Source organism: Hyla sarda, chromosome 3 (genome assembly GCF_029499605.1).
Source record: "Hyla sarda isolate aHylSar1 chromosome 3, aHylSar1.hap1, whole genome shotgun sequence".
Taxonomy (NCBI): domain Eukaryota; kingdom Metazoa; phylum Chordata; class Amphibia; order Anura; family Hylidae; genus Hyla; species Hyla sarda.
The window spans coordinates 102160414-102180558 of NC_079191.1; the positions used below are offsets into that span (position 1 = coordinate 102160414).

At 45.7% G+C, this 20145-nt stretch overlaps 1 protein-coding gene across 2 annotated transcripts in view; it reads right to left on the reverse strand.

Annotated features, from left to right (window-relative positions):
- The window catches only part of XRN1 (5'-3' exoribonuclease 1), a 100433-nt gene extending 81848 nt beyond the window's left edge, over window positions 1-18585 (reverse strand). The window contains exons 1-2 of one of the 2 annotated variants that reach the window (XM_056564798.1): window positions 18084-18585; window positions 3782-4014 (exon numbers count right to left, since the gene is read on the reverse strand). In XM_056564798.1, coding sequence (XP_056420773.1) covers window positions 3782-4014; window positions 18084-18158 — 308 coding nt within the window. In that variant the 5' untranslated portion in view covers window positions 18159-18585. The remainder of the gene's footprint in view (window positions 1-3781; window positions 4015-18083) is intronic. The other variant, XM_056564797.1, reaches the window with a different exon arrangement.
- Between the last annotated feature and the right edge of the window lie 1560 nt (window positions 18586-20145).

The window sequence follows — 20145 nt, forward strand, 5'->3', positions numbered from 1 at the left end:
ATACGGAGGATGACATCTCGTGGGACCAAACTAGAGAGGGCTTTAGGCTTAGGGAGCCTGTGTACTCTGTCAACAAGTAAATCCAGTGAAGAAGCTTGTGGTAAAAGCAGACTGAAGAAGTCAGTTACATAGCCATTAAGCTCCTCCGTTTTAACAGATTCCGGCACACCGCGAATCCTCAGATTATTGCGGTGCGAACGGTCCTCCATATCTGCAATTTTCAGTTTAAGGGCCGCAACCTCATCCTCTAGGGAGTTAGAGAGATCCACCACCGAATTGTGTGAAGCAGTTAGTTCCGCCATTTTGGTTTCTATATGGGATGTGCGGTGTCCTATGGAGGCAACCTCATGCCGGATGCTGGAGACCGCATTTTGGATGTGCGCCTGCAGTGAGCATTTCAGTTCAGACAGGAGGCCTCTCATAACCTGCTCTGTAATAGGAGCCAGGGCGGCCCCTCCATTTTCCCTCCCTTCTCTGCTACTTGTGCCCTGGGAGCCATGGGCTGCGGGTGAGAAGCGTACCTGGTGCATCCCTGAAGCCGCAGCAGATCCGCCGGGAGTCGACAGAGGAGTAGTCCCCGGAGACTGGTATCTGTCAATATCCACCTTGGATGAGGCAGAGGCTGGCGATGCACTGCCGGTAGCCGGGGATGCCGAGCCGCTAGGAGAAGGAGCCGCCGCTTGATGTGCCGGAGGCCCGCCCGCGCCATCTTGGACAGCGTCTGCAGCCGGGAAGAAGGCCGTAAGTTTCATAGGGCTTTTTTTTCTTATTGCCTCTGGTCCGGGTCATGGCTGTGCTGACAGGGGATTCCCCGAGGTATCGGAGCAGGAATTACAGGTGAGATGTCGGGTAGACACGCTTTGTAGCCGCTATCAGGCCCAGAAGTTAGCGGAGCACAGGAACTATGCGACCGCCGCCATGCGCTGCTGGACACGCCCCCCGGCAGCTTTTTTTTTTAAACACAAACAGAAAACTTCATTTTTTTTGTTAAACAAAGTACATTAGAAAGATTTTTTTTTTTTTATTTACCATAAGGAGTACAATAGCAAAAGTTGCTTTTAATGACAGTGCCTATTTAAACATCCTTCACTTCAGGTTCTTTACATAAATTTCTGAACTTCTCACCCAAAATGTTGTAGTTCCAATCCTGAAGTCAGTCTTTTTGGTGCAGTGTATTAGTATCCAACATACCACAGCCAAGCTGATCTGCTTCAGAACAACTCCCCTCTGACAGTGTTCACACATGTGTGAGATCAGGTTCAGGACTCAGACACACACACCCAATAAGTGGTGTATGGGAGGGACCATCTCCAGGACCTTTAGTCACTTCCTAAACCCAGAAAGCCTCGGTGATCCTTCCCATCCACCATTTTAGCAGCTGCTTGCTTACACTTCCCATTAGAGATGAGCGAACTTACAGTAAATTCGATTCGTCACGAACTTCTCGGCTCGGTGGTTGCTGACTTTTCCTGCATAAATTAGTTCAGCTTTCAGGTGCTCCGGTGGGCTGGAGACTATCTCCTAGGACTGTATCCACCTTTTCCAGCCCACCGGAGCACCTGAAAGCTGAACTAAATTTATGCAGGAAAAGTCAGCAACCGCCGAGCTGAGAAGTTTGTGACGAATCGAATTTTCTGTAAGTTCGCTCATCTCTACTTCCCATACACTGCACTAGTACACTGCTTGTAACTAAGCAAAGGATGCTGAACTTTTCATTTATGTTAATTTACTATCTGGAGAACAGACAGCAGGCTGACTATTAAAGGGGTATTCCAGGAAAAACTTATATATATATATATATATATCTCAACTGGCTCCAGAAAGTTAAACAGCTTTGTAAATGACTTCTATTAAAAAAATCTTAATCCTTTCAATAATTATCAGCTGCTGAAGTTGAGTTGTTGTTTTCCGTCTTGCAGCAGAGTTCTTTGCTGACATCTCTGCTTGTCTCGGGAACTGCACAGAGTAGAAGAGGTTTGCTATTGGGATTTGCTTCTACTCTGGACAGTTCCCGAGACACGTGTCATCAGAGAGCAGTTAGACAGAAAAGAACAACTCAACTTCATCAGCTTATAAGTACTGAAAGGAGAAAGATTTTTTTAATAGAAGTAATTTGCAAATCTGTTTAACTTTCTGGAGCCAGTTGATATATAAAAAAAAAAAGTTTTAATGCTTTAATGTTTTTTGTGCTGTGTACACAAGTCTTACTATCTCCTTATCATTAGAGGGCGAGGTTACAGGCGAATAGCTCTGATGCGCCACTGAAGGCCTAGAACAGTGTTTCTCAAGCAGGGGTAGCTCCAGCTGTTACAAAACTACAACTCCCAGCATGCGGCACCCTGGTTGGGAAACAATAGCCTAGAACAGTGGTCTCCAACCTGCGGTCCTCCAGATGTTGCAAAATTACAATTCCCAGCATGCCTGGACAGCCGTTGGCTGTCCGGGCATGCTGGGAGTTGTAGTTTTGCAACATCTGGAGGTCCGCAGGTTGGAGACCACTGGCCTAGAAGATTGCTCCAAAGACAATTATCTACATCATAAGATTTATGTATATAAGGCTCGCCCCCAACCTCATACTCTGCGACCAAGTGCTCCCAATATGCAGTTTCCATATAAAATGGCGAGAGTCCATGTTATCAGATTGGGGGAGATTTATCAAAACCTGAGTAGAGGAAGAGTGGTGCAGTTGCCCATAGCAACCAATCCAATTGCTTCTCTCATTTTTCAGAGGCTTTTTTTTAAAATAAAAAGCAGCTACCTGGTTGCTAATGAAAAACGACAACACTAGTTATAATAGTAAAAGAAAACTAACACTGTGTCCATCATCATGATTCAGAATTGATAATATGTCCACAACGTACTTGTTACTGTTACAGCAGTGACAACTAATGCAACAGCTGTAGGCACCCTGATTGAAAACCACAGGTCTTTTGAATGGATGCAGCTCATTTATGTTTCAATGGGTGGGGTGGATGATGTGTGGGAGGGAGGAAAATGGAATTATGGGATTTGTAGGCAAAAAAGAAAAAGTCAAACAGGAAATACCAGTTCACAAAAAGCTAGTCACAGTGTTATGGTAATCTCACAACATAGCCATTTAACCCCAAGACAAGCGCAGATCCTTCCTAAGCTTGTCCATTACTGTCTGCCAGGTACGTACTAAAATCCCCTAATGGTGGATAACCCCTTTAAATGTAAGCAACTGGCAGCCATGACACCATCACCTCCAGTGTCATTCTTTAGAGCTCAGCACCGGAAGAGTCAGACAGCACAAATCAAACAAATGCAAGACGCTACCAAAAGTGTAAGGTGATGTTCATTCCACAGCAGAGCGCCGGCAAAACATGACGGGGTTAGGACCGCTCAGAAATGCGACGCCTCGTAGAGGACAATGCATTTACAAGCGGGATCCGCAAAAACATGTTCAATGTTTTTGCGGACGCAAGAATCAGCATTTCCAAAATATTAAACATGTGAACAGAGCAGCAGAATCCCATTAAAATCAATAAGGCTTTGCGGCTGCAGAATCTCCGTGCAGAATTCCACACAGACATTCTGCCATGTGAACCTGGCCTGAGATGGTCTTCCTGGCACTGGTTTTGAATGGATTAAGGCAGTGTTTCCCAACCAGGGTGCCTCCAGCTGTTGCAAAACTACAACTCCCAGCATGCTGGGAGTTGTAGTTTTGCAACAGCTGGAGGCACCCTGGTTGGAAAACACTGGATTAAGTAGTCAGAAGATATAGTAAAGTGGCTGCAAGAAAAGAGAAAATGATAGTTACCTGAAACGTCTCCCTCGCTGCTGGTTCATTTTTGCCCTCGGAGCGACACCATCCACGGCCATGAAAAAGACTTTCCTTGGCTTGATGATACGGAAGAGCACCTCTAAATAATGAAATATATCAGCGAAAATCTTATCTTCTGTGATTCGAAAGTGCACATCATCATCATTGGGGTGCGAGCACTGGTGGATGATCCCGTTCATGTCCAAGTAAAGATTGTCAAATTCGGGGATCTATGGGGAGAAATAAAGAGTATTTGGTGCCATTTTCCAAGAGATGCTAAGACCAAACACACAAATCTAGACTGCAACACAGCCTGTTAGGTGATCAATAACAAAGGAAGGGTCGGCACTCGTGTCCCGTAGTGGTGTACGCGGAAGGCAGTACACAGGAAGAAAAGAAATCCCGGCACTCACTGTAATCTTCTGCCAAGTGTTCCATGTTTATTTATACAGTGCCAGTAACAAGAATAGACATGTTTCGGCCAAAGCCTTACTCAGACTGTTAGTCTGAGTAAAGCTTTGACCGAAACGCGTCTATTCGGGATTTTTTTTTTCTACCTGTTAGGTGATCCATGACTTTCTTGTAGTTTTTTCCCCCATTTTTTATATTTATTATATATGTTTTCGAAACATTCATTTCTGGTTCTAGGCTTTGTGCTCAGAAGAAAAAGCTGTAAGAAAAGCAATAAATGTGAATGCCGGTTGGATTGGTGTGGATCTGAAGGGGTGAGGATTCCTCTGGGCTGGGCTCGGTGCGTCACTGTTTTTTCTCCACCGTAAATGTGGTTCAGAGTGGCATATACATTAAAGGGGTACTCCACTGGCCAGTGTTCAGAAATAAAATGTTCTGAATGCTGTTTTCGCGCTGTGGGGGTTGGCCACTCCCGTCGTGACATCACGCCCCCTCAATGCAAGTCTATGGGAGGTGGCCTGGCCAACCCCTGCAGCGCGAAAAAACAGCATTAGGAACATTTACTTCTGAACGCTGGCTAGTGGAATACCCCTTTAAGGGTAGGATCACACGTGCCGTATTTTGCTGTTAAGAATTTTCCTACCCATTGAAGACAACAGGTAACACAGTCAGCTGCATATGTTGCATTGATTTCAATGGGTATGAAAATACACAGCAGCAAAATACGGTACATGTGACCCTACTCTTACGATAATGTTTACAATAGGACTGATAAAGATATAACAATGATAAACGTTAGTTTTATTGCTGATCATTGATCTTTTTGCTTTCACACGGGTGAATTATTGTTACCAATAATGTGCTAGTGCAGTGTTTCCCCAATCAGGGTGCCTCCAGCTGTTGCAAAACTACAACTACCAGCATGCCCGGACAGCCTTTGGCTGTCCGGGCCTGCTGGGAGTTGTAGTTTTGCAACAGCTGGAGGCACCCTGGTTGGGAGACACTGTGCTAGTGTATACCTTACCAAATATACCATAGGCCACATGATATAAACAACCATAGACCCACTATTAAGGAATTAAATGGGCAGAAAGCTCCTAATATAGAGTTAGCCTGAGAAGCCTTGAGACTGGCATGAATGGCAGCTTATAGTTAATAAGTGGTGGTCTATAGATGATAAAATAGGACCACTCAAGAAAACAAATGCCATCACGTTACATCAGATGCTGTATCACATATATTCTCAGAATCGCCATATAGGTACTGTGGCTGCACAATCTATAGCCATTGCAATCGTATTGCGATTTCAGTGATTGCCCTCCAGGAAAATGTGCGATTAGCTGCAGCAGAGGCCCATCACCATATGACGCAAGTAGGTTTTGGGTCGCCGTTGAAATTCAAATGCTAAGTCCTTCGGGTGTCTGGGCAAGCTGGGAGTTTTAGTTTTGCAACAGCTGGAGGCACGCCAGTTGGGAAACACTGTCCTAGGTAATAATAAAGGTGCGGGGGAAAGAAACCTGATGCTCGCCTAGCCCCGGTCCCCGTAGGTCTGCCACAGATCCTGTTCTCCATGCGGTCCCGATGTCTTCTCTGTGCTTCCGACAACCAGCTGCTTCCATGATCTCTCCCCCTCAGCCAATCAGTGGCCAAAGCGGTGTCATGTGTCAGGCCAGTGATTGGCTGCGGAAGGTCCTGCAAGTCCCATAAGACACCGGATAGGATGGAGGAGAACGGGATCTGTGGAAGACCTACCGGGGAGACCAGGGCTAGGTAAGTATTAGAGCTGGGCGGTATGATCAAAAATGTGTATCACGGTATTTTTTTAAATTGTCGCGGTATCACGGTATTTAACAGTATTTTGGGGGGGGCTTGTTAAAGTGTCAGAACATCAGGGTTTCCCCAACCAGTGTGCCTCCAGCTGTAGCAAAACTACAACTCCCAGCATGCCTGGACAGCCTGTGGATGTCTGGGCATGCTGGTAGTTGTAGTTTTGCAACAGCTGGAGGCACACTGGTTGGGGAAACAGCATTGTACTGTATACTCCCCAGCTGCTGTCTATCACAGCTCTGCACTACAGGGGATGAGGAGTCGGGGCAGCGAAAATCTCTCCATTCACCCCATCCTGCCCCTCTTTCCATTCACCCCCCTGCACCCATTAACTCCCCTACACCCATTAACCCCATCCTGCCCCTCATTCCATTAACCAACCTGCTCCTTTCATTTATCCTATCCTGCCCCTTATTCCATTACCCCCTCTGCTTCCATTAACCCCCCCCCCCTCCTCCTTCTCACCTGTGCGCTGATGCGGCTGCTGGGAATTGCCCCTGTCATCAGTGCAGTAACGTGGGCGCTTCCCGCCTGGACACAGGATCCTCTCTGGTGGAAAGCGTCGTTCAGCGCAGGATGCTGACGCTTCCGCCAGGAGGGAATTTTAAATTTTGATCTAAAGTGCCCACTGCGCTGTTATGCGCCACGGCCACTTTAGAACAGTGAGCAGCAGTGGCCCTGCTCACGTGCGTTGTGTGAGGGGGGGCCCGCCGCTCTTTCAAAGATCAGCGGGCCCCCTGACAGGCGGTCTGTCCGCCCCTGAAGTGCTCGCTCCCCTCGGTCCTGCGGCGTGCACTAGGGGCCTCAGGAGCGGGTGCCGGAACTAGAAGAAATGCGGCGTAATGCTCTGCCTTACACCACAGGACCAAGGGGAGCGGACGTTTGCTATGAACACTGGCGAAGAGAGGGGAGAGGTGAACTGGAGCAGGGAGCCGGCTCGGGGCTCCGGGAAACATCAGAGCCAGGGGATGCAGTTTCTGCGCTTTCCCCTGGCTCTGATTGCAGAGAGGAGCCGGCCTGAAACTGCAGAGGGCTCCATCCTGCTCTCCCCTGACAGAGCGGAGCCGTGGGCTCTGTAATTCATTCATGGGCGGGGGGGAGGGGCCCCACCGGTATAGCGGTATGGTGAAAAATTCATACCGTCGGAGAAGAAAAAAAACCGTATCCGGTATGAACCGGTATACCGCCCAGCCCTAGTAAGTATCAGTTTTTTTGGTTTTTTTTTATGTTTCTCCTGCACCCCAGCACAACATTAATGGGGGAGATGTGACATGGGGGTTTGGACATGAAAAGGGGGGGGGGGGCTGGAATAGATGCCAAATGGGTGTGTGCTTAAAAGAGGGAGTGGGGATATAAAAGGGGATGTGGATGTGAAATGGGGGGGGGGGGGGAGAAATGAAATGTGGGATGGATATGAAACGGGTGGATAGATGTGAAATGTGAAGTTGAGGGTGGGGGGGGGGAATAAAAATGTAATGTGAGGAATTGGACATGCAATTGTGGGATTTCGCAATTTGTTTATTACATCGCAATTGCATACGGAAATTGCAATTGCACATTTTACTCAAATTGTGCAGTCCCAATAGGCACATGAGGTCCATAGGACAGAGGGACTCAGACTCCAGTGTGTGTATGAGGCTGGGTTCACATCACGTTTTAGGCAATAAGGAACGCATACGGCTGGGGAGAGCTAAAACCGAGCGCTCCACAGTTTTAGGTCCAGTGGGAAAACTGCATACGGGGCACAAATGAGCCGACCGGAGTCAGCGTTTCACTCCGGTCAGCTCATTGAAATACATTACATATGGGCGGCATACGGCAGGGATGCGGGAATGCCCGGTTTTAGCTCCCCCCAGGTATGTGGCCCCATATTGCCTAAAACGTGATGTGAACCCAGCCTTACTCAGATAGGAATGTACAACAAAAACCTTCAGTCAGAAGTGAGAGCAATAGCCAATGTAAGTCAATGACGTGTGTTTTATGTAATGCAGACAAGGTCTATAGCGTCATTCACAGTAAACTTTAGTCTTTGTTTAGTAACGCACAATAGAATCCACAGCATCAGCAGTGGTGGGCACAATAATTTGCATGTTTTGTTAAGCATCTGTCTCTTAGTCATAGCCAATGTGCGTAAGATAATGTACCCCTGCTGCTTCTATCATGTATTGCCAAATTAAGGGACAGGCTTGTTTTCCATGTGGCTGGGTTCACTGAGCCGGATACAGGTGAACCCAGCCTGCACATGAGGAAGTCCTCAAAAAACTGATGTGTGACATCACTATCTAGAGACATTGTACAATACATGGCCTCCTTTGGTTAGTTTAACTCTTCAGATAGGTGAGAACATTACTTTAGTCCTGTCACTTCTGTTATTAAGTCCCCTTCATGTTAAAAAGCGATTTCTCATTGTCAAAGTGTCAGGAGGTAGGACTACATGTCCCGGGCGTCAGGCGATAGGATTTCCACATCCCTGCATGCTAGGGGTGTCAGTGTACTCATTCATAGAAGTATTTTGTTTTCTTGTATTTCTAGCCTTATTGATCCAGAGGGTAGATTTGTGTGCCTCTATGGCACTTTTAACCGTACTCTATGTATGTTAGTGGCGCTATACATTCTTCCCCCATACTCGGGCGATGCTTTGCACAGAGTGGTATCTTTCCTTTCCTCTCTGCCCGATGCACCGCTCCTGGTGATCGGGGACCTGAATTAACCCACTGAGCCCAACCCTTGATAAAATTCCTGTTAGGGGAAAGTCTGGAGCTTCGGGACCAACAGGTCTGGCTAGATTTGTGGAGGAGGTGGGATGGGCAGATTTGTGGAGGAGGACACACCCTACGGAGTTACAATATTCCTGTTATTCTAGTTCTCATGGCACACTCTCCCGCATTGATCTTGAATTAGGCAACGATTTAATTTTTCCCCTGATTGGGTCGGTGGAGTATCTCCCCCGTAATCTTTCTGACCATTCACCTATACTTGTACGTCTTACATTTGCCTCCCACCCTGGAATGCAGGGTTCCCTGTGGTATCTGAATCCCTTTTGGCTTCAGATTTCCTCAGTGGGCCGTACGGTTCCATCCGATATTGACACCTTTCTTGAGATCAATGTGGGGACTGCCTCGATGGGTTCAGTTTGGGACTCATTAAAACCATATTTACGGGGCATTCTTATTAGGGATATTACTACCTGCAAATCTAAGAATAGGGCGATTCAACTCTCATTTCAGCAACAGGTGCTCTTGGTGGAAGGCCAGCTCCTTGGAGACCATTCTGATCTGAACAGAGGTAGCTGGCAGTCCCTGCAGGCATTATTGGACTTCCATCTATTACAAATGGCAGACAATAAGCGCTTCTTTCAACAGCAGAGCTACTTTGAGAGCATGGGCCGCCTATTGGCTCGTACTGTTAGGGCTCAGTAGGGTTCCACCTGTATTCCGTGCCAGGACACTGGTTCAGGATGATAAGGCTATTCTGGATGTTTTGGTGTCCTTTTACGAGAAGACATATTATTCTAAATTGACACATGATTCTGCCACTACCAACCAATTTTGTTCTGGCATCCCACTTCCGGCATTGTTGCAGACTCAAGGAGATATTCTAGATAAGTGTTTCCCAAACGCGGTCCTCAGGTCATGTTTTCTCGATTTCCTTAGTCTTTCACAGGTGATAGAACTGTGGTGATGCCTGATTCACTGACCAGAATTATATCACCTGTGAAAGATTAAGGAAATCGAGAAAACATGACCTGTTGGGGGTGCTTGAGGACCGCGTTTGGGAAACACCTAAGTGTTCTAAATGAACTTATTACAATTGAAGAATTGGAAGGTGCATTGGGGCCTTACCCTCTGAGAAATCACCGGGAGTTGATGGACTCCCTAATGAATATCTTAAATGGGCACTGTCACCAACTTTTTTTTTTTTATATGTTGTAGTACATATGTACTACAACATATCTCTAATATAGTTTCCAAATTTTTTTTTTTTTTTTTTTATTAACATGGTGTCATTTACATTTGAAAACCGGCCACTAGGAGTCTCCCTCCTAGTGGCCGGCTGCAGCATGGTGCGACGTCACGCCTGAAAAAGGACTGATTTTGGCCTGGAAATCAGTCCTTTTTCATTTAGGCTGCTCTCGCTCTCTGCCTGTCAATCAGACAGCGAGCGCATTGGCTCCCCGGCCACTGGCTGGGAGGCCACTCCTCCCGCACGTGTCGACGCCGCCCCTGCACGCCCGCTGCCGGACTCTGCAGTATCTGTAAGTAAGAGGGAACGGGGTATGCGGGCGGGGGGTTTGTGATAGAGGGGACGGGCGGGTGGGGGTTTGACGGAGGGAACGGGCTAGCGCCGTAGCGCCGCATGGCACTAACTTATAGTTTATCTACACAGGGTGCCTCCAGCTGTTTCACTACTACAACTCCCAGCATGCCTTGACAGACAATAGATGTCAGGGCAAGCTGGGAGTTGTAGTGGTGAAACAGCTGGAGGCACCCTGTGTAGATGAACTAAGGGCAGAAGTCCCCCCCAGCAGGCATCAGTGACGTGGAGCCTGCTGGGGAAGTCTGCCTGGTAGTGAGCACGCTACCAGGCAGACAAAAAGTTATTTTTAATATAGTAAAAAGAAAAATTAAAAGCAGGGAGGGATTTAGGGATAGATTGGCAATAGGCAGGGACAGGAAAAAAAAATAGGATGGTGGGAGCTACCCTTTAAAGAATTTCAGGAAGTTTTACTGCCCAGGTTGCTAGAGGTTATGCGGCGGAGGGAGAGGGCCTGCCAGGGTCTATGTTAGAAGCTATCATAGTGCTGCTGTTGAAGCCCGGTAAGGACCCACACTCTGTGGGCTCTTACAGACCAATTTCCCTGTTGTGTTCTGATGTGAAACTGTTAGCAAAGGTCTTAGCCAACCACCTCTTAGGGGGTTATTACTACCTTAATCCATGGGGAACAGGCGGGATTTATGCCCGGGAAATCAACAGCTGACAATATTAGGAGGCTCTATTTAAATTTGAAGTTGCAGCCTGAGAATGCTGCTTGAAGGGCTGTGCTATCACTCGACACTGCCAAAGCCTTTGACAGTGTCGAGTGGAATTTTCTTTGGAGTGTGATTTGGGCCTGTTTTTTTAAAATGGGTTCAATTACTATATGGTGCTCCCCGTGCTAGAATCTGGGCTAATTGCTTACTCTCCCACACCTTTCCTCTGGGGCGTGGAACCCGACAGGGGTGTCCTCTCCCCCCTTCATATATGCTATTGCAATAGAACCCCTGGCGGTATTAATTAGGACCTCTCCAGATGTCAAAGGCTTTTGTTATGGGAATTTAGAGGAACGCATTGCCCTTTATGCAGCTGACATGTTTCTCTTTCTGGGGAACGCACCACACTACCTAGCACCCTTAATAACCCTTATTGAATCTTACAGTAGTTACTCTGGCCTCATTATTAATTGGGACAAATCCACGCTTCTTCCTCTCGATCCCCTCCCCCTGATGCCAGTGCTTACTAGGGTTGGCCTCCCCATAGTCTCTAGATTTAAATATTTGGGTGTATTTGTTACTGCCCTCCCATCTGACTACGTTACTCTCACTCTTGTTCCATTACTAGATTGTGGTTTTCAGAAGGTAGCTACGTGGCGAAACCCCCCCTCTCTATGGTGGGTAGGGCTAACTTCGTAAAAATGGTTCCCATACCCCGGTTTTTGTATATTCTACATAACGCCCCTGTATGGATCCCTATGAAATATTTTCTTAGGATTCAGGCCCTGTATAGAGAGCTCATTTGGAACGGCAGATCTGCTAGAATTAGTCTTGAAACGCTGCAGCGTGGTAAAGATGAGGGTGGTTTTTCTGTCCTGTACCCGTGGTTATATTTCCTGGCATTGCAGGTTCAACAGCTGAGGAGGTGGGCGCAATTTGTTACTATGGGGCGTACGGGCGATTTAATTTCAAAACGCATTGGTAATGTGACTCCCATCTACCTGTTAGAATTGGCTGCACAGACTCTTCCTCCAGACCTCCCCCCCAACTTCATCCTTATCCGTAAAGTTTGGATGAAGTTTAACCCCTTAAGGACCCGGGCTTTTTCCGTTTTTTCATTTTCAATTTTTCCTCCTTAACTTTAAAAAATCATAACTCTTAAAAATTTTCACCTAAAATTATATATAATGGCTTAATTTTTGCGTCACTAATTCTACTTTGTAATGACATTAGTCATTTTACCCAAAAATCTACGGTGAAACGGGAAAAAAAATCAATGTGCGACAAAATTGATGAAAAAACACTATTTTGTAAGTTTTGGGGGCTTCTATTTTTACGCTGTACATTTTTTGTCAAAAATGATACCTTATCTTTATTCTGTAGGTCCATACGGTTAAAATGATACCCTACTTGTATAGGTTTGAATTTGTATCACTTCCGAAAAAAATCATGAATACATGCAGGAAAATTTATACGTTTAAAATGGTCATCTTTTGACCCCTATAACTTTTTTATTTTTCTGTGTTCAGGGCGCTTTGAGGACTCATTTTTTGCGCCGTCATCTGAAGTTTTTAGCGGTACCATTTTTGTTCTGATCAGACTTTTTGATCACTTTTTATTCACTTTTTTGTGGTATAAAAAGTGATCAAAAATGCGCTATTTTGGACTTTGGAATTTTTTTGCGCGTACGCCATTGAACGAGCGGTTTAAAAAGCGGTATATTTTTATAAATCGGACATTTCCGCACGCGACGATACCACATATGTTTATTTTTATTATTATTTACATAATGTTTTTTTTATTTTTGGAAATGCCGGGTGATTTAAACTTTTATTAGGGGAAGGGATAATTGAAAGGGTTAATGATTTTTTTACACTTTTCTTATGCAACATTATAGCTCCCATAAGGGGCTATAACATTGCATTTACTGATCTTTTACACTGATTGATCCATCTCCATAGGAATGGATCAATCAGTGTTTTAGGCGATTGAATGCTCAAGCCTGGATCTCAGGCTTGAAGCATTCATTCGGCGATCGGACTGCAGGAAGGAAGGTAAGAGACCTTCCTCCTGTGCTACAGCTGTTCAGGATGCCGCGATTATACCGCGGCGATCCCGAACAGCTCCCTGAGCTAGCCGGGCACTTTTACTTTCGTTTTTAGCCGCGCGGCTCAGCTTTGAGCGCGCGGCTAAAGGGTTAATAGCGCGCGGCACAGCGATCAGTGCCGCGCGCTATTAGAGGCGGGTCCCGGCTTCACTATGACGCCGGGCCCGCCGCGATATGATGCGGGGTCACCGTGTGACCCCGCGTTATATCGCAGGACCGGGACCCATGACGTATGCATACGTCATGGGTCCTTAAGAGGTTAAGGCACATAGGCAGTATCCTGTTTTTGTAACGTACGCTCCATTGTGGCATAATCCTAATCTTTCTGAATTGTGCTCCTTACCAGATGTTGCCCTTTGGGGGTCTCATGGGATTCTGTATCTTTCCCAGGTGTATGATGGGCCGACATTGAATTCATTTGCTCAACTGCAGGACTTTAATTTACCACATTCCTTTTTTTATTGTTACCTGCAGTTACAACAGGCTCTGGATATGCAGTCTAGGGCCTGTGACTTGACTGTCGGTTCATCTGTGGCGGTGAACGATTTGTTCACCCAGATTTCCACTAAGGAGTGATATCGGCACTATATAGGGAATTGCTTTCCTCGTCCACGAGGCCTACCCCTTGACTGCTAAAGTTAAATGGGAAGTGGATGTGGGTCCCTTATCAGATGAGCAATGGACGCAGATTTTGGCTATGACCCCGCAGCTTGCCGTATCGGAGGCTCACCAGGTGTTCCAAATTTTCCTACTGCATCGAGTGTATCGTACTCCTCCATAAGATCGGGGTAGGGACGGATTCCTGCTGTCCCCGATGCTCTTTGCCCGATGCCCATTTGCTCCATGTGACGTGGGACTGTGCTCCACTTGCACGGTTTTGGGTTGAAGTGAGGCAATTGATTAGGAAAGTGTATGGCTGCCCGTTTGAATTATCTGCCTTGACGTGTATCTTTGGTTACTTGGATGGGTTAGATGAAGATGGTGGACTATATATAGGTATTAGTAGAATTTTGTACCAGGCTCGTAAACTGATTGCACAACACTGGTTGAGAGCCACTCCTCCTACTAATTCTGAGCTAATAACAAAATTAAATCACATCATCAGATTGGAGATAGGTGTATTTTTTAAATGAAAAACCATGTGTAAATTTGAACTTCTCTGGGGCCCCTGGATTGATACTCCGGGTCTGCCATCCACATACTTATAGAGGACTCCTATGCAGGTACTATTGGGGGGTTCGGGAGGGTCTACTCACTAATGCAGTCTGTTGCCTTGACTATACTTTTTCTGTTACTTGTCACTTTCTGGCTGTGTTGCTGTGTTATGTGGTTTGACAGTTGGTCTCTTTTACGTGGGATGTTACCTGCCTGTTCTGCCCCTGTGCATTTTTTCTCTGATTGTATATGCTTTTATGTAACTTGACTACAGCGCATAGTACTTGTTTTTCAACGAGGTTGTATTTTCTGCCATATTTATATTTCATGAATGCAGGTAGAGGTCTGGTACTGTACTACCGTTTTTTCCGTAATGCTATTTTGGATCCGTTATGGGGGAAGGACACGGGACATGGGGGGAGGGTGTTTTTGTGTGGGAGGGATGGGTGGGGGGGATCAATTTTTGTATATTCTTTGTTTTATGCTAAAACGTTTAATAAAAACACATTTTTTTTTTTACATTGAAGTCTATGGATGACTGACGACCACAAATGACCATCTGTCAGTACCTGTTATTTGTATATTCTGTTATGATCCGTTATTGCTACAGAGCATGCTCAGTAATGCCTTAACCAGGAAATCAAGAAGGGGTTAAAATTAGGGGACAATAACTGATCATAGCAGATGGCCAATGTCCGTTATTTAACAGAATGTTCATTAAAATAAAGGACATTGGCCATCCTTTATGATCCGTTGTGATCATTGATGAATAACCGTACAAGAACAGACAGGATCATGACGGCAGTGTGAAAGTAGCCCAAGGGGGTACATTCAGAAGGCAACAGTGTGTACATGCAGTGGTACTAAGACTGGTATTTACACTAAGGGCAGTTGCCAAGAGCTTTATGGGTAGTGAGAGATGAGAGAGAAGCATTCATTTACCATTCAAGTACAGTGTGGATTTACTGGAGGTAGTGTCAGGGATTGCTCGAGGGGAGGTTTTCAAATGTGATCGACTGTGCTGTTATATACTGCTAAGTGTCGACATAAGAAAACATACACCAGACAGGATGTTGGTATCTCTCTCAGCATACTTGCAGCTTCCCCAAAAGAGTTTTGTTTAATCCAGGAAGTACATTTAGTTTTTACATTGGACAAAGAAGGAGGTTTAGTTATGACATCAAAATTAGCATGTTACATTTTGATTGGTTGTTTGATTATTGAATCCGTATATTTTAGCCTATCTAGTGTCCATAAATTTCTTGGCAGAAGTTTATCTACCGGGAAATTCCAGAGTTCCCATTTTGTCAGATATTTTGTCTTTTACTCCTTATCTCCGTTGTATGGGCGTCATGGCAAGGCCTCCATCGTAGTCACGAGCATATTGCAAGCTCATGTATATGGGTTAAGGGGTAGGGAACAAATATATTTTTCCATCAGCAATGGCATATTAGTATTAATATATTGATCAGTCATTAGAAACATAAGGGTCATCCCTATCACTAGCATACAAGCTCACAGATTGTAGGTGCACAGTCTAGGCTCCTTCTCCTGCACATTACACAAGATAAGTCCACACTTCCCGTGTTCTGTCCTTGTATCTTGGCTATTAGAAATTGACTGAACCTAACAACAGGCAGTGGACAACAGTGAGGGGAGACACCTAGTGGTCAAGAATTTAGAGCGGTTTTACTGGGGTAAAGAGTAATTTTTTGGTAAATTAAGTGATTTAGAAATCTATTAGGAATCAAATAGGCTATTATATGGAGGGAAGTTGTTTGAAACAGTCAGCACTGCTCAACTACTCAACAAGTCAGTTTGGGCAGCAGAGTGAGACAGTCATTACCAGTTATTCCTACTACAAGCATACATGGCATCATCACACATGATGACAGTCGATAGTAGGGATGTCCAATATATTTAAAAAAAAAAAAAAAAAAAATGTTATTAATTAGATTTATATATTTTTTCAAGACAGAGTACCAACACTTTTTTTTCTCCCAAATACCCACAGATACCAATTTCACCACGTGAAAAGTGGCACACCTGCCCCACTTTTTAAACCTTGCAGATCTATTCTATGCACAGTGTGCAGGCCTAAATCTACAGGATTGAAAACCATTCACATAAATTCACTACAGTGAATAAGTGAGTTTCATACAAGCAGAGTTTTGAGTAAAGGGGTCATCTGGTTTAGGGATCGACCGATTATCGGTTTGGCCGATAATATCGGCCGAAAATCACGATTTTGGACATTATAGGTATCAGCAATTACCTTGCCGATAATGCCCTGCCCCCCGGCCACTGTGGTGGTTAGACTCAGGACAGGCAGGGGGAGAGAAGCAGGTGGCGGCGGCGTCTGGCCCGGCAAAAGCCGCTGCAGTTCATTGATTTAAAGTGCCCGCTTTAAATCATTGATCTGCAACGGCTTCTGCCCCGCTGGGGGGGTTTGAAATAGCCGATAACTTATACCGGAGTATCGGTATAAGTTATAGGCCTGAAAGGCGACCGATTATCAGTATCGGCCCTAATCTGGTTACACAAAACTTATCCCTTATATGACTGCTGGGAACCCCAGAACAGGGCAGTCTCCTACCTCTGAGCACTCGGTCTCCCACCTGCTCTGCCAATCACCAGACGCAGCGGTGTCCCACCTAAGCCGGTGATTGGCGGAGCAGGTAGTCACTGCTGAGACCAGTTCGTCTCGGATGTTTTGGGCAGGAGCGCTCTCAGGTAATAGATGAGCCCTGTTTTGAATATGGTGGGGGGGCCAGCTATCTGACACTTATCCCCGATCCTGTTACCAGGGATACGTTTTGCATAACTAGAGTACCACCTTATGGCGTGTTGACACTTACAGGATCCTGCGCAGGATTTGATGCAAAAGATTTTCTGCTGCAGATTTCAATGTAAACTAAATGACTGAGCACAGCTTCTAATCTGCAATTACATATCCTGCAAGTGTGAATAGACCCTTAAGCAAAACCGTTTTATTTATGAGTGAATTTTGAAAACTGAATGATTTCCTCTTTCCACACTTTATTATTTATTCCTTCCTGTGTATCGCGATGGTAAAGTGAGGATTTTGAGTGGTTCTCCTCTGGGGTGGTGGTCTGGTCGTGATGCCATTCTGTCAGACACTCATTTGGAGACATTCAAGAAGAAAGCAAAATGATTTGCTATAAGGAACAAAATACTACAGTTATATGCCAGTGTTTCTGAACCAGAGTAGCTGCAGCTGTTGCAAAACTACAACTCCCAGCATGCCCAGACAGCCAACGGCTGTCTGGGCATGCTGGGAGTTGTAGTTTTGCATCAGTAGGAGGCGCCCTGTTTTTAAAACACTGGAGTCATATCCTGCCATCTGCTATCACTGTGTTCCTATAGGCTGCGGCATTCCAAGTGGTTACAAAACTACAACTCCCAGAATGCCATGACGACCTTTGACTGTCTTTGGCAAATGCTGGGAGTTGTAGTTCTGCAACAGATTAGGGAACACTCCCATACACAGCTTTTCTAAAGGATATAGAGTCATAGACAGAAAGCTTAGCAATACTAGATCACACAGGACTGTGCACATAGAGAAACAATGTATGACTATGAGGCAGGAGACTGTACAGGTAGTGTAATGCTTGACATACATCTATGACGTCTTCTGATGACGTCACACTGTGATAATATTGGGCTAGCACTACAGTAACACACACAGGCAGGAAGTAAGTAAGCAGACCCCGTAGCATACAACAGTGAGGCCGGGCCGTGCCCTTACATGTCATGACCGCAGGAGTCAGGCTGTGATGTCACGTGATGACGTCACGCGTCATCTTACCTGGTGCTCCTTGACCACCTCGCTGAGGCACGGGTAGCGCTCCGAGATCCAGCGGTAAAACTTAGGGACGCCCATCTCGATTCTACTGTACGTTACCGAGCAGTTACCAGCCAGACAAACAACAGCCGGACAGCCAACCGTCACGTCCGGCGCTTCTGCAGCACGTCACACCTCGGTGGGCGGAGTCAGGCGCCGGAAGCGCTATGTTGCTACACCTACAGAGTTTGAGAGAGAGAGGGGAGTGGGGGTGTTATTGCGTCTTTCAAGCTATTTTACTGCTAAGTTGACGCTGGGGAATAGGCGCGGTGTGATACAAGAGACGGGGCGGTTGCGGAAACACACTCCCGTCTTCTTGGCGATTGAAAAAGAAAGCAATCATCTGATTGGCTCTCAAGACCACGTGACTCTTGCGGTAGAAATAGTAACCAGAGGGCCTGCGCTGTGCTCCGCCCCCTACCGAGCTGTCAGAGAATCAAAATACAGCTACGATCACACGTGAACTACAAATGCGTTACGCAGATTTTTTATTTTTTCATTTATTTATAACTTTATTTATAACTGATAGGTAATCAGTTTTTATTCTGTTTATTATATTTGTTACTCCTTTGTTATACACTCCTGTCCTGATGTAATGGCTATTTTCCTTACATCCTACCAGCAGCCCAGATGGGATATACCACCCCCAGCGAACAGTTAGGACCGATGGAATTTTTACTGAATAATAAATTGTATTAAAGTGAAAATGCACCCACATTATCCCTTATAAAGGAGGGGAACACCCTCAGCCCTCTGTGTTTTTATTTCTGTCCCCCAGGACAGTAGGTCTGATAGTGATCCCGTCTTTTTGGGGATCTTCTGCAGTGTTTTTTTTCTATTCTTAGAAACCTGATTTTTTTTTTATTCCAATCTTTTTTCCTTACTTATTTTATAGGAAATCTATCCTCATTTTAGTTGGCTGATTTTGTTATTCGTTTTTACTTTTATATTAAGACCTCCTTGATCTAGCAGGTCTATAATGCTGAGCTCCTGTTCATATGTCTTTTCTTCCTTCGGGATTTACCTGCAGGTCGGAGCTCCTATGTGTATGTGCGCCTGGCGGCTCTGCCATCTGGCTGTATAGCTATGCTCCTGTTGGTGGCAGCTTTGTTTTCCTGTCAGTCGCTGGACTAACAGTACAGATATATACCAGGGGGTATTTGTCTTAATTTAAAGCAGCCAATTTGGCCATGGATTTCCTGTGCGACGAAGCTCAAGTAAGCATCTGATCCATGGCCCTAGCCTCCGCTGGCCGCCAACCTCTATGCTTGGAACCATGGAAGGCGGATACTTTTTCCAAACATAGCCTGAACAGTCTGGGCAGGTCTGCTCCCCAGTACAGACCCCAAAGAGATTGGGGCAACCAACGCCAGGGGCGCAAAAAACTCCCATGGCTCCAAGGACAAAAATCGCTCTGACTTTGGGCCTCCTCAAAGCTTTTAGATTCCAGCCTGTGTCACCCTTCCTGTTTCTCATCTTGCCCCTCTGTTACCAGTAGGCAGTCACCTACACCACTTTCTTGACATCTGGACTGTTTTCTACAGTCAAACAGAGGGTGCTAGAATCTTATATTCTGTAGTACATTTAGAAGGGTGCTTTAGAGGAAGTTACTCTATCATAACAGGGGGCAGGGATCTATTCCTTAGTATTCCTGGTTCCTAAGACAACAGGAGACTGGAGGATAATTATAGATCTGAGATTTTTCAATCAATACATAAAGTGCAAACGCTTTTGCATGGAAACTTTTCAGTCTGTGGTCAACATCTTATTACCATGGGTTTTCCTGGCTTATTACCATGGGTTTTCTGGATTTGAAGGATGTAGAGTATATCTCCATATTCGCATCCATCCTGTTTCCAGTGTTAGGTTCGACCCCAAAGGTCAAGTCGTCTTCTGTCGGTGGATTCCCAATTAGTGCGCTGAAGGCTTGTAAGGGGCTGCAGTCACCCTCCCCTCCCCCAGCGCCTGCCAACTCAAATCAAGACACAGATGCAACTGCTTAAGCCGAGGGCAGTAACAAGACTGG